Genomic DNA, 13,741 nt, shown 5'->3' on the forward strand with positions numbered 1-13,741 from the left:
AGACGCCAAGGAGGCAACAGGACCATAGAAGCCATAGTAACCTGTGACCTCGGTCCCTCCCCCTCACAGCCAGAGGGCCCCCCCCCCGCCCCCGGACTTATGCTCTTTAGAAGAAAAGGTGCTTTTGTTAAGTCCCAGGTGTATTATTAAGTCCCAAACTGCGCAGCCAATCCTCAAAGCTGCGCCTCCTTATAAAACTGAATCGAACAGGGAAACAAACAGAAGAATCCAACACAGACACACAGCTCTGTGTGTAAGAGGGAAGACTTGCATCCAATACAGAAGGAAGATGTGAGGACACTGATGTGTAGGGTCTGAAGCCCCAGAAGATTCATTTAGCAGAGTAAGTGCCTGAGGGAGGACGGCCCTCGAAAGGGTTGCTTATCAAGGCAGGTCCAAGGTCAGGTCCGAACCAGCCAACGCAGAGGAGTAGGGTCTGGAAGGGTGCCATGGGCCACTTTGAAAAGAAAGAGGTCGAGTGCATGTTAGTGCGTGCATGCACGTGCATTTGTGCATGCATGCGTGCATGTGTGTGTGTGTGTGTGTGTGTGTGTGTGTGTGCAGGAATCTTTTCCCATCCCCCCAAATCAGGAGTCAGGTCTGTGGCTGACAACCGTTGCAGGGCACAGTCGGCAGACGGGAGAAAGCCATCAAGCGTCTGGGGCAGGGCAAGTCCTATTTTCCTGAGCAGACGCAGACACCTGGCCTCCCCTCCCCTCTCTCCAAACCTGCCAGCCTCTGTGCAAACACAGCCAGCTCTCCCGGAGCTCCCGCTGTCCGGGTGCCAAAGGTGGAAGCCATTTCAGGCAAGAGCCCCAGCTGCTTGCTCAGCCCAGCACGGAAGGCAAAGAGCTTCCGGGCAAAGTAGCAGGTGGGATGGGTGGGCTTTTCCCACCATCATCCCACTTGTCCATTCCCTGCCCGGACCCAGGATCTTGGCCTCTTAGGGTTTCTTTGTGCATAGTTTTTATCTCTAGAAGTGGGGCCACACATGAAATGGAGTCAGTGTCTTCATGGGTGGAGGGAGGAGGCTGGCAGCGATGCAGAAAGAGGGGAAGCAGCGTGGCTCTGGGTGTGCGCCTGGCCACCTTGAGGGTCTAAACTTCCACACCTCTCAGGGAGACACCCCCACCCTCCCCACCTCCTCAACCTACTTTCCACGCATCGCTGACAAGAGCCACAGGTCTACGCTGCTGTGTTCAGTGCATCACACACACTTACTCATTTAACCCACAGCAACCCCGGGGGTAGGTGCTAGAACCACCAGCTGATGGAAGAATTGAACCCAGAGCCAGTGCTCTGACCACCAGGCAGCATAACCACCAAAGGCTGAGGGCGATGAGAACAGAGAGCCCCCCAGACAGCTGGGGGGGCGGGGAGGGGCGGGGAAGGGACTCCAGGGTTAACAAGAAAGAGATGCAAGACTCAGGCACCGGAGGCAGAGGTCAGATGAAACCAAGCCCTAAGCCAAGCCTGGTACCCACTGCGCATTTCATTTCCTGACTCCCTATTTTGGGTTGTGCGGGAATGTCCTTTGCTGTAGGCTGTGGGGAGCAGGGGGGGCTGGCTTCATAGACTGAGCTTCTGAAGGGACTTTTTGGGACCATTTGCTCCAATCTGTTGTGTTTTACAGATGAGGAAACTGAGGTCTGGGGCTCAAAAGGTCTCCAAGTGAGCTGGGGGCAGAGCTGGACTAACATGCATGTCCCTGAACCCCAGTCCAGGCTTCTGTCTGTATTTCTTTTTTTCTTTTTCTTTGTTTTTTGTCATTTTGTCTTTTTAGGGCCGCTCCCGAGGCAAATGGAGGTTCCCAGGCTAGGGGTCACATCAGCGCTGTTGCTGCTGGCCTACACCAGAGCCACAGCAATGCCAGATCTGAGCCACATCTGCGACCTACACCACAGCTCACGGCAACGCCAGATCCTTAACCCGCTGAGCGAGGCCAGGGATCAAAACCGCAACCCCATGGTTCCTAATCCTATTCGCTTCCACTGCGCCACGACGGGAACTCCTCTGTATTTCCATGAAGCTTGCCTTAGGGCCTAGGGCTGGGAGACTTCATTTCCTGGGAAAGAGAAATCCCTTGCTATTTTTGTCAGCGAGGGCGGGGACAAGGCCAGAGGCAGTGAGCAGAGGGGCCAGAGGGTGGTGGGGGTAGAATGGGAAGGCCTTGCTCTTGACCTGGCCCAGCCCTGGTCCCCACTGCACAGCTGAATCTGCCATTTGTCATGGCAACGTGTTTCCTGTCTCAACATTTTTTGCAGGGTGGGGAGGCAAAGAGGGCTGAAGGAAATGCAGAAACAAATGAAACAGAGCCGGGAAAGTTAGGCTCGCGGGATGGGGTAGGAGAGGGCATTGAGAAAACAGACTGATGGCTGGCTTGACTGCTGGTATCAGAACCCTACTTGGGGAGGGCAGGCAGTGCAGGCTGGGTTGTCACCGACGGTCCCACAGTGATGAGAGTGGGGTCCAGGGACCAGGTACACCCCTCCCTTCACTCCCGGCCCCGATCGTCCCACTGCCACTGAGGTGAGCTGCTCCTCTCTGGATGCCTACTGGACGACCCCACTCAGCATCCTCTGTCCATGAAGTGCTGGTGGCCCCTGGCCTCCTAACTCCTGCTTTTCAAGACCCACATTAGGGCTCAAACACCAAGTTTAGAAACTCCTGGTCTCAAGAAAGGGAATGATGACATCATAAGGAGCCAAGCAAATAGGTCTCTCAGGTCAGAGCTTCCCTTCAAAGCTCGCTCTCTCTTTTTAATTTTTTTGCCTTTTTAGGGCTGCACATGTGGCATATGGAAGTCCCCAGGCTAGGGGCTGAATTGGAGCCACAGCTGCTGGCCTACACCACAGCCACAGCACCTCGGGATCAGAGCCGAGTCTTCGACCTATACTGCAGCCCAGAGCAATGCAGAATCCTTAACCCACTGAGCAAGGCCAGGGATCGAAGCCACATCCTCGTGAATATTACTGGGGTTTGTTACTGCTGAGCCACAACGGAACTCCACAAAGCTCACTTCTGATAGCTTGTTGCCTCTCTCCTTCCATCCCCACCCAGCTGGGCAGAGCAGCAGGTGGTGATGGAAAGTGTCCTGGACTTGGAGCCAACCAGACGGGCATTCAAACTTACGTCTGAGGCCATTCTGCCACACCACCCTGGGTAAGTCCCTGAACCTCTCTGGGGACTCGTTTCCTGGTTGTCAGTAAAATGGGGATACTGCTTCCTGCTCTGTCTGTCACAGGGGACATGGAAGAGGACATGGCAGGCCGTAAGACACTGCACAAGGGGGTCAAGGTAGTCCTCGATTCCATTGCCTCCTAGGAGATGGCAAGGATTGCAATCCCAGCGAGCTGTAAGAAGACACACAGCACATTGCTACAGGGACCTTGATACAGTTACTGAGAAATAACTGATTGGAGTCAGGTAGCTGCTGCTTAGCCCGCTACATCACTTGTTACCAGGTGCCCTTGTAGTTTTTGTGATGGAGACAGAAGAGGAGAGGTCCCCTTCAGGGATGAGGGGGTCGTGGTATTGGCTGGATTCCCATGATGCTGGGCAGACCTGCCCCTCTCTGGTTCCTTCTTCCTCATGGTGAATAAGAGGGCTGGACTGGACGATTGCGCAAGTCATTCTAATTCTAAACCCAACCGTTTAGGTAGTCATTTCTGTTTCAGATGGCATGGCCCATGGGCGGCACCAAGCCCAGGCAGAGACGGCTCTGGATACCAATGGGAGTGGCAGGCCGGCAATCAGGGAAGGCTGAGCAGATACCGGGAGTGGCCCAGGGCTCCGGCAGGTGCCAGGGGCAGATAGGGGTATGGTGGCACCTTGGTTGTTGGTGGTTTCCCCCGCTCCACATCTTCATGCAGCCTCGGCAGAGAGCTGAGGAGCAACCCAGAGATTGGCAAGGGAGAGATAGCGCTAGGGAGGGGAGAGGAGAACTTAAAGGACAAGGGTGGGGTGGGGCGGGGCCAGTCCGCCTTCAACATTCTTTTCTGGTGCCAGGGGTTGGGGAGAGGAGGAAGCTAAGGCTGGCAGCTAGCTGGCTGGCTGCTGGGGCTGGGGGGAACATCAGGAGGGGGGGTGCCCACCCCAGCAGGGTCTCCCTAAAGCTGGGCTGGGGACACCTATATTCCATCCTCACGAGGGCAGGCTTTTCAGGGCCACACCTGCGGCATAGGGAAGCTCCCTGGGCTAGGTGTTGAATCAGAGCTGTAGCCGCCAGTCTACACCACAGCCACAGCCACGCCAGATCTGAGCTACATCTGGGACCTACCTCACATCTCATGGCAAAGCCTCTGAGCCATGATAGGAACTCCTTTTTGGGGGGGAGGGGTGATTCTTGAAGGGCAGGTCAATCTCTGTCCGCTCCAGGGAGGATTAAATCTCGGGAGATTTTCCTTGGGGTTCATGGGGAAACCAGCTCCGAGGGAATAACTACATTTTTGTTAGAAGCCTCTGGTTGCATGTCCCTGCTTCTACAGCCGTCTCTCTTAAGAGTGGAACAGGGCCTGCCTTTCCAAATGCCCTCCTGACCACAGAGAAGCAAAGACTGTTCATCTGTGAGCAGGGGAGGTGGCCCGGGGATATAAAATCCTGGATTCCTTGCTTCTCTCTCTGGATGGTTCCTTAATACCTCAAGGTTACGTGTGGCAGGGACACTCCCCTTTTCTGCGGCCAGCCTCAGACTTCCCATTTGCAGAGAGGCTGGGAGTGGCTGGCAGCGAGACTTCTGAAGCTCCCTGGCCTGGGTCCTCCCCAGGTGACTGTCCACTCCCTGTGGCCCCGCCTGGCTGCTGGGTTGGAAGGACTGAGGCGGGCTCCTGATCTCTCCCGGAAATAGAGAAACACAGGACTCATCCCACAAAAGGTGCCCATCCGCTTCTACCTCACCTCTGCCCAGTTCTCCCCCGGTTCTCTCCAGTTCAGATACTTATCGCCCTTGGAAAAAAATCAAGACAAGCTAGTCTTGCAGGTAGTTTCGAGGGAAGCTCAGACTTTTTCTGGGTGACTCAGAAAGAGCCTGAGAGAATGGGGGCCTGAAGGTTCCTTCTCGAGATAGGAGGGGGGGATCCCAACTATCATCCAGGGACGGGGCCCGGGGGCGCGCACACACTCGCAGCCGGCGCGCCCCTTCCTCTCCAGCGTAAAGGCACCAACAACTCTTGGTTGGGCTCCCTCGGCGCCACCAAAGTCCCTAGGAGCGTCCGCATCCTTCCCTCCTCGCGGCCCCGGCCACTCCGCGGACCCCGCCCGGATGACAAGCTACACTACCCGTCACAATCCCCCTTGGCCAGGGCCTTGAGTCCCCAGCACAGGGATTCTCCGTTTCTCCCTCCTGCATTCGGAGGGACTCAGGGTAGGAGCAAACACAAATCTTCCCCCTGCCACCCCAGCTCACTACGGCCCGCGCCCCCTTCCCGCTCCGCTTCCGCCGAGCCCCGGACCAACGCGCCCGCCCCGCCCGTCTCCGCCCGGGCCAAGCAGCCCGCGGGCGGCCGCAGTGCCCTCTCTCCTCCCCCAAGAAGTCTTCCCCGCGCGGGCGGTGCCAGTTGCCGGCAACCCCCAAGGCGGACGGGGTGCCCGGGACGGACAGGTGGCCCCGAAGACGAGCGCGCGGCAGTAGCCGCTCACTCACCCAGAAGATGAAGTTAAATCCGAAGAGCAAGTATTTGATACACTTAGTGCCTCCTTTGACCGGCATGGTGCGGGCTAGACTGGCCTGGGCCGGACGGGTGCGGGACGAGGGCGCTTGCGGCCGAGACACACGGGACTGGGCTGCGGAGCGAAGTGCGGGCGGCTGCGGGCGGGCCTCCGGGCTGCACTTTTAAAAGGTGCCACTCCTCGGCCGCGCGTCGCAGTGTTGCGCAAGGGCCGGGCCCCGCCCCCGCCCCCGCCCCGCCCCGGCCCACCTGCCCCGCCCCGCCCAGGGCCCCGGGCCCGGGGCCCTTCCGCCTCAGGCTCTCTCCCCGAGTTACCCGGACCTGACTTCCCGCCATCCTCCCCCTTTCCTTTAACCGTCTTGAAGTCTTTCCAGGCCGTCATCCCTGCCCAGCTTTCATCCCGGAGTTATGCGGTGGCCTCGCCCTTCCAGTTCTCACCTGGATTCCAAGCGTCCCCAGCCCTCTACTTTGGGAGACTTTCCCCAGGTGGTGGGTGCAGAGACCCCTTACTCAAAGCCCGCTGCCCTCCAATGAGGGCTCCCTTTGCTTTGGTCTCCATTTGAAGGAAAGCTGCCTGGCTTTATTTCTCCCTGGGGCGGCTCCTTGCAAACCTTCACTCTTGGAGCAAACTCTTATTCAGCACTCAGGCGGAGTAGGAGGAATTAGAAGCTTGGAGTCCAGGCGGGAAGATCGGTGGAAGGCTTATGGGAGTAATTCTTAAATACCATCACTGAAAAGTAATATGTTTGAGGGCTGGGCAGTCTGGGAGTGTTTCCTGCATTTGCAGTTCAGCTGCTCAAAGGAGAAGAGAAAGTCTGTAGCCTGGCTTCTGTTCGTGCCTTTGCTCCACATCACCCTCTCTCTTGCCTTTTAATTCTGCCCGCTGCCACCTCTTGGTTGCTCCAGTGCCAGAGTTCTGAGGGTGTTTCTCCTCTGCTCAAAAACGTTCTGCAAATAACAAATGTTGGTGAGGATGTGGAGAGAAGGATACCCTTGAGCATTGTTGGTGGGGATGTGAATTGGCGCAGCCACTGTGGAAAACAATAAGGCGATCCCTTCAAAAAATTAAAAATAGCGGAGTTCCTCTTGTGGCTCAGCAGTAATGAATCCAAGTAGTATCCATAAGGATGTGGATTCGATCCTTGGTCTTGCTCAGTAGGTTAAGGATCTGGCATTGCTGTGGCTGTGATTTGACCCCTAGCCTGGGAACTTCCATATGCCATGGGTGCAGCCCTAAAACAACAAACAAACAAACAAAAAGAAGATGTGTTAACATACATACAGTGGAATATTGCTCAGCCATAAAAAAGAATGGGATCTTGCCATTTGGCACAACATGGATGGACTTAGAAGGTATTATGCTAAGTGAAATAAATTAGAGAAAGACAAACACTGTATGATTTCACTTATATGTGGATTCTAAAAACCAAAACAAACAAATATAACTAAACAGAGTCATAGATACAGAGAACAAACAGGTGGTTGGCAGAGTCGAGGGAGGTAGGGGGAGGAGAGAGGTATAAACTTCCAGCTACAAAATAAATGAGTCATGGGTAAGGAAATGTACAGTGTGAGGAATATAGTCAATAATTATATAATGTCGTTGTATGGTGACAAATGGTAGCTATCGTGGTGATCCTTTTGACATGTGTAGAAATATTGAATCACTATGGGATGTGTCAGGAACAAACAGAGTGTTGCAGGTCACTTATACTTCACAAACTAGTAAATTCATAGAAAAAGAGATCAGATTTGTGGTTATCAGAGGTGGGGGTGGGTGGGTAGGGGAAGGGGAATTAGTTGCAGGTAATCAAAAGGTACAAACTTCCAGTTAAATAAGTATTAGAGATGTAATGCACAACCTAAGAAATATAATTAACACTGCTGTAAGTTATAAAGGAAGCTTGTTAGAATAAGTCCTGTGTTCTCACCACAACGAAAAAATATTTTTTCTTTAGTGTTGTAGGTGTATGAGATTAGAGGTTCACTGAACCCATCGTGAGCCTCATTTCATGATGTATATGAGTCAAATGATGTCATACACCCTTTTTTTTTTTTTTTTTTTTGGTCTTTTGGTCTTTTTTTAGGGCCACACCCGTGGCATATGGAGGTTCCCAGGCTAGGGGTAGAATTGGAGCTACAGCTACTGGCCTATGCCACAGCCACAGCAACGTGGGATCTGAGCCGTGTCTGTGACCTACACCACAGCTCATGCAACGCCGGATCCTTAACCCACTGAGTGAGGCCAGGGATCAAACCTGCATCCTCATGGATGCTAGTTGGGTTCGCCAACTGCTGAGCCATGACGGGAACTCCATATGTTATACACCTTAAATTTACACAGTGCCGTGTGTCAGTTATATCTCAGTAAAACTCGAAGAAAAAAATACTTTCTGTAGCCCCGCCACTTTAATGATGTAAGTCAAAATTCTTCATCTTGCATCTGTGGGGAACACTGCCCCACCCAGCACCCCAGCTCTGCATGTGGCATGTGATGTGTGCCCTCTGCCTGACTGAGCTTGACCTCTTCACTTATAGATATTCTATGGCTCCTTAAACATTCCTTTCCTGTTTCTCACCAAAAGATAAGATTCCCCCTACTTTTGAAATCCCTAACCCCCTACGCATTTTTTTCAAAATGAAGTTTCCTTTGGTGTTTTTTTTTTTTTAATTACAGTTGCAAAACACCCTCATTATAGAAACATCAGGAGGTCCCAATAAGCAAAAAGAACATAACTCAAAATGACTCCCCCGCCAGAAACAGCCGGTGTTACCACTTCCAAGTTCTTATTTTGCTCGGCTGATTATGGTTGTTAGATTTGCCACATTGATTCATTCATTTCAAAACACTTTTTGTATCCACTTAGGAGAGTATATCCTTGGGGCAGGAGGGGGGATGAGAATATTACATGAAAGTATTTCCTTGGGGCAAGAGGGGGATGAGAGTATTATGTGAGGTCACGGACAGAGCCTTGAAGGTCAAGGGGGCTCAAAGGAGGGGACTTTGACCCAAACTGGGAAGCATGCTGCAGACCCCCAGGAAAAGTGGTGGCAAACAGGGGGGAGTGTTGGGCCAAGCTGGGGCCAGGGCTGTTTGGAATCTGGGCTGGAATTCACAGTGGGGTGTGTGCGTGTTGCATGTGCGTGGTAAAGGCGGAAGAAGCCTCATGGTCCTGGATTCTGCACTTGGAGGTGAGGGGTCACAAGCGTTTGAGCAGGGAACCTGTGCCTTAGGTAGCTGGGTGGCAGGGCAGGGGGATAGGAGGGACAGGCAGGAGCTCCTGCAGGATAAGGACCACTGACTGTATCTCTAGGCCTTGGCTCAGAGCTTTGGGGGGTTAGCCAGAAAGGTGAGGGGAGTCTGGGGACCTGCAATTGGGTAACATGAGGCAGGTAGCAGGGGATGAAGGTGAGCTGGGGACCCATGGAGGTACATCAGGTGGCTGTGGAGTCTCGCAGGTGAGACCAAGGAGTGAACTGAGGGAGTGGAGGCTGGGGAGGGGGTGGCACACAGGGAGAGGGCAGAAAACCGGGAGAGGGGACTCCTTTGTGAGGGGCCGGTGAAGGCCAGGTCAGAGTCTGGGCAGCAGGAGCGGGGAAGACTTCATTTCTTCTCCCAGGGCCTCTGGAGAGGCTGCTCTGTCCTCAACAAACCCAACGCTGAGACCACACGCCTCACCTGGAAGAATCTCTGCATGGCCGGCCCAGGGCCAGCTCCAGAGCTTCTGTTGGGGAAGGGTGGCCTGGTGTCCCCAGGTTTTCCGGGGTGGGGGGGGGCTCCAGTGCGGGGGGAGGGGCGGTGGAGGATCCGACGCTCCTGCTGACTTTGGAAGGCGGGTCAGCAGACAAAGCCCCAGGGTGGAATTCCAGGCGGAGGGACCCGGGCACAGAGCACGTAACCACTGTCACCCGCTGGGGAAACACCGAGGCGGTGAGATGGGGAGGGAGCGATGGTGGGGAGGGAGCCGCCGAGGAAAGAGCTCCTTCAGGGGTTACTCAACGCCAAGGGCGGCTGCGCAGAGGGGTCGCGGTAGCACTTCATCCCAGTCACTGCCCCCAACCCAGGGTGGCTGAGGATGGGGTCGAGCAGCGTGTGAGGCACTGGTGGCGGAGGGATGGGGGAGCGCGGGGCGGCAGCAAGGTCCCACGGGGCTGCCCTTAGCCAGAGTCCACCTGCCTGCGGAGAACAAGGCTAAGGAGAGAAAAGATTTTATTTTATTATTATTATTTTTTTATGTCGTGCTCTTCCCCCAGCCCCCTACCCGCGCGCATTCGCAAGCCCAGGTAGGGGTCATTCAGGAAAACACTTAAGTGTATAAGAGCAACTCCTTGAGTGTGAGCATTGATTGAAGTCATCCACCCAGAGGGTTTAGAACAGTGCCTGCCCCGGAAGTGCCCAGAGGATGTTGGCCACTTGCTATTATTGCTATTATTTACCCTCAAGAAACATTACAATTATTGCTGTTATTTACCCTTCACAATTGCTATCGTGAAAGCACCAAAATTATAGTCAAGGGGGTCCTTAGAAGGTGTGTGAGGAGATCTGAGATCTGTGCTTGGTCCCGACCCTCTGGTTTATTTTGAAGAAGCCACCTCCTCTGTCTGGGCCTCCATCTCCTCACGTGTCCGGTGATATTTTGGATTAGAAGACAGCAGGGTTCCCCCCTCTCCCCCATTTCGTGGTGCCTCCGAGCCGAGCCGAAGGGTGTTGTTAACAGACGATTTAATCCAAAAGGCAACCAGGAAAGGGAGCGACGGAAAAAATATGGTTTGCTTTAACTGGAAGGGGAAAATCTGGGTAAGCCCCTGAGTCAGCGATCACATGGAGGCAGTGAGGCCTTCCAGGCTTTGTGGTGCTGCAGTGGGAAAACTTTTCCTCCCTTCCCTCAGGGCATCCTGTTTCTGGAAAAACCCCTGGCTCAGGCTGAGGGTCCACTTTGGCCCTTGCGCGCCCCCTGGTGGTCATATTTGAACACGGGGCGGGGAGCTGAGGCTAGGCCACGCCCCTCTGCCTGGGCGGGCGCTTGCCTCCCGCTGTGGGAGGGGCCGGGAGGACCACACTCACCGCCACGAAGGCCTCCCAGCCGCCACCTTGGTGGCCATTTCTCTTTGCCAGGACCCTGCTGACCAGCTCTTCTTTCTAGACCCTTCTCCCTTCCTGTCCCTGGGGCTACATCATCTGGGTTCACTCCCTTCCCTTCTAGAAACATCTTTGCCGCTCCTTTTTCTAAGCTCAAATGCCACCACTCCATGAAGCTTTGAACACTGCTGTCTTCTCCTCCATGAATTACCTTGTTTGACTCTCGGGTGACTCGCTGGCCTTCCTCATGACCTCCTGTGGGTACACGTGTTGGTGGTAGGCCCTTCTGAATACACTTGGGTTTGATGAATTTCTGTGTTCTCCAATCTCCCAGTCGCTTGCTGGCCCAGAGGGGCCCTCTGCAAGGGGTGGCTCTTCCTCAGGGGTGGCTCCTCTTTTTCTCTGGACACTCTTCCCCCTTGTTCCTCCTCCTGTGCCTCTTTTGAGCTGACCTCTTCCTAAATTCATCCTGGCGTCCAAGGCATTGCTGAGCATTTCCACTTTCTTTTTCTTTTATCTTCTTAGGGCCACACCTGCAGCATATGGAGGTTCCCAGGCTAGGGGTCGAATCAGAGCTGCAGCTGCCGTCCTACACCACAGTCACAGCCATGCAGGATCTAAGCCGCATCTGCAAGCTACCTGCAGCTTGTGGCAACACCAGATCCTTAACCCACTGAGCAAGGCCAAGGATTGAACCTGCATCCTCACGGACTCTAGGTCGGGTTCTTAACCCAACCCAACGGGAATGCCAGTATGGGAAGTCCAGTGTTTCTACTTTAGTGTCTCCCAAAGTATGCCCGCATCCTAATCCCCCACATCCGTGATGATACCACCTTGCACAGCCGAAGGGATTTTGCACATATCGAGGTGAGGAGGTTATCCTGGCATGTGCTCGTGGGCCCAGTGTAATCCCAAGAGTCTACAGAAGAAGAGGCAGAAGGGTCAGGGTCAGAGAAGGAGCCCCGCAGGTGGTAGCAGAGGTGTGAGGGATGCAGGGCTGCGTGCTGAAGAACGCAGGCAACCTCCAGAAGCTAGAAATAGCAGGAAAGTGGATTCTCCCTTAGAGCTGCCTAAAGGAACATATGTAGCCCTGCTGACTCATAGGCTTCTGACCTGCAGAACTGTAAATAATACGTGCTGTTTGAAGCCACTAAATTTGTAGTAATTTGTCAGGAAAAAAATACTTATTTCAAGATAAACATCTGACCTCATAGTCTTCAAGGGCCTCCCTACCCAAGAATCCACCTTCTTTCTTCTTGATCCCCACACCCCCACCCCGTTCACCCTCCCAGTCAGCCCTCCCCTCCCCTCCCCTGTTACTTCGGGCCCTGGCGTCCCACACCTGCTTATGGAATGTGGCTCTTGCTACCTAGTACCTGTCACTGGTGGGAGGAACCACAGAGATTGTCTAATTGAAAAACGAAGAAGTGAGCCTGAGGCAGGAGGAGTGATTTAGAGGAAAGATCAGACCTCAGGTCTTTTGAGTCCAGGCCCGTGTTGGTTGCTCAGCAACCTTCCTTCCTCCTGCCTCCACCCGAGATGGGGACCGTGTCCCCGAAACTCTTCCTCAGCCCAAACAATTGTCCCACCCTTCCTCCTGCCTCCCTGTCATTCACCTGTCCACTCTGCACACATCGCTGGAAAGACTGTCCTGCCATGTCACTGCATTTGGGCTGCCTTTGGCTGCCCTGCTCTCACTGTAACTTTTCCTAGTGTGAAACACACACACAGTCAGTGTGGAGATTACCCACGTAGCGGACGGAGTTTATGACAATTTCATGGAGAGGTGGGAGAGGGGAGACAGCTCTCATGCTAGAGAACACCATTCTAAAACCCCCTTTTGGCTGGAGAGGGTGTGGAGAAAAGGGAACCCTCCTGCACTCTTGGTGGGAATGTAAATTGGTGCAACCACTATGGAAAACAGTTTGGAGATACTTTAGAAAACTATCCATAGAACTACCATATGACCCAGCGATCGCACTCTTGGGCCTATATCCAGACAAAACTTTCCTTGAAAAAGACACATGCACCCGCGTATTCATTGCAGCACTGCTCACTATAGCCAAGACATGGAAACAACCCAAATGTCCATTGAAGGATGAGTGGATTAAGAAGATGTGGTGTATATACACAATGGAAGACTACTCAGCCATAAAAAAGAACAAAAGAATGCTGTTTGCAGCAACTTGGATGGAACTGGAGACTCTCATACTAAGTGAAGTTAGTCAGGAAGACAAATACCCTCTGCTACCACTTATATCTGGAATCTAATATATGGCACGAATGAACATTTCCATAGAGAATAAAATCATGGACACAGAGAGCAGACTTGTGGTTGCCAAGGGGGAGGGGGAGGGGGAGGGAGTGGATTAATTGGGACCTTGGGGTTAATAGATGCCGACTATTGCCTTTGGAATGGATAAGCAATGAGATCCTGCTGTGTAGCACTGGGAACTGCATCTAGTCACTTATGATGGAGCAGGATAATGTGAGAAAAAGAATGTATACATGTATGTGTAACTGGGTCACCTTGCTGTACAGTAGAAAATGGACAGAACACTGTAAACCAGCTATTAAGGAAAAAATAAAAATCATTATAAAAATAAGAAAAAAACAAATTTTTTTTTTTTTTTTTTGGTCTTTTTGGCATTTCTTAGGCCGCTCCCGTGGCATATGGAGGTTCCCAGGCTAGGGGTCCAATCGGAGCTGTAGCCACCAGCCTACGCCAGAGCCACAGCAACGCAGGATCTGAGCCGCGTCTGCAACCTACACCACAGCTCACGGCAACGCCAGATCCTTAACCCACTGAGCAAGGGCAGGGATCGAACCCGCAACCTCATGGTTCCTAGTCGGATTTGTTAACCACTGCGCCACGACGGGAACTCCAAAATAAAAATTAAAATAAAAAAATAAGAGAAAAAAAAAAAAACCTCCCTTTATGGGGAGTTCCCTTTGTGGCTCAGTGGTATCAAACCTGGCTAGTATCCTTGAGGAT

At 53.2% G+C, this 13,741-nt stretch overlaps 1 protein-coding gene across 1 annotated transcript in view; it reads right to left on the bottom strand.

The window, feature by feature from the left end:
• The window catches only part of CD9 (CD9 molecule), a 39,607-nt gene extending 33,806 nt beyond the window's left edge, over positions 1–5,801 (bottom strand). Inside the window, 1 exon segment of the mRNA NM_214006.1 lies at positions 5,642–5,801. Coding sequence (NP_999171.1) covers positions 5,642–5,707 — 66 coding nt within the window. The 5' untranslated portion in view covers positions 5,708–5,801.

The sequence above is a fragment of the Sus scrofa genome, chromosome 5 (assembly GCF_000003025.6).
Source record: "Sus scrofa isolate TJ Tabasco breed Duroc chromosome 5, Sscrofa11.1, whole genome shotgun sequence".
Classification (NCBI taxonomy): Eukaryota; Metazoa; Chordata; class Mammalia; order Artiodactyla; family Suidae; genus Sus; species Sus scrofa.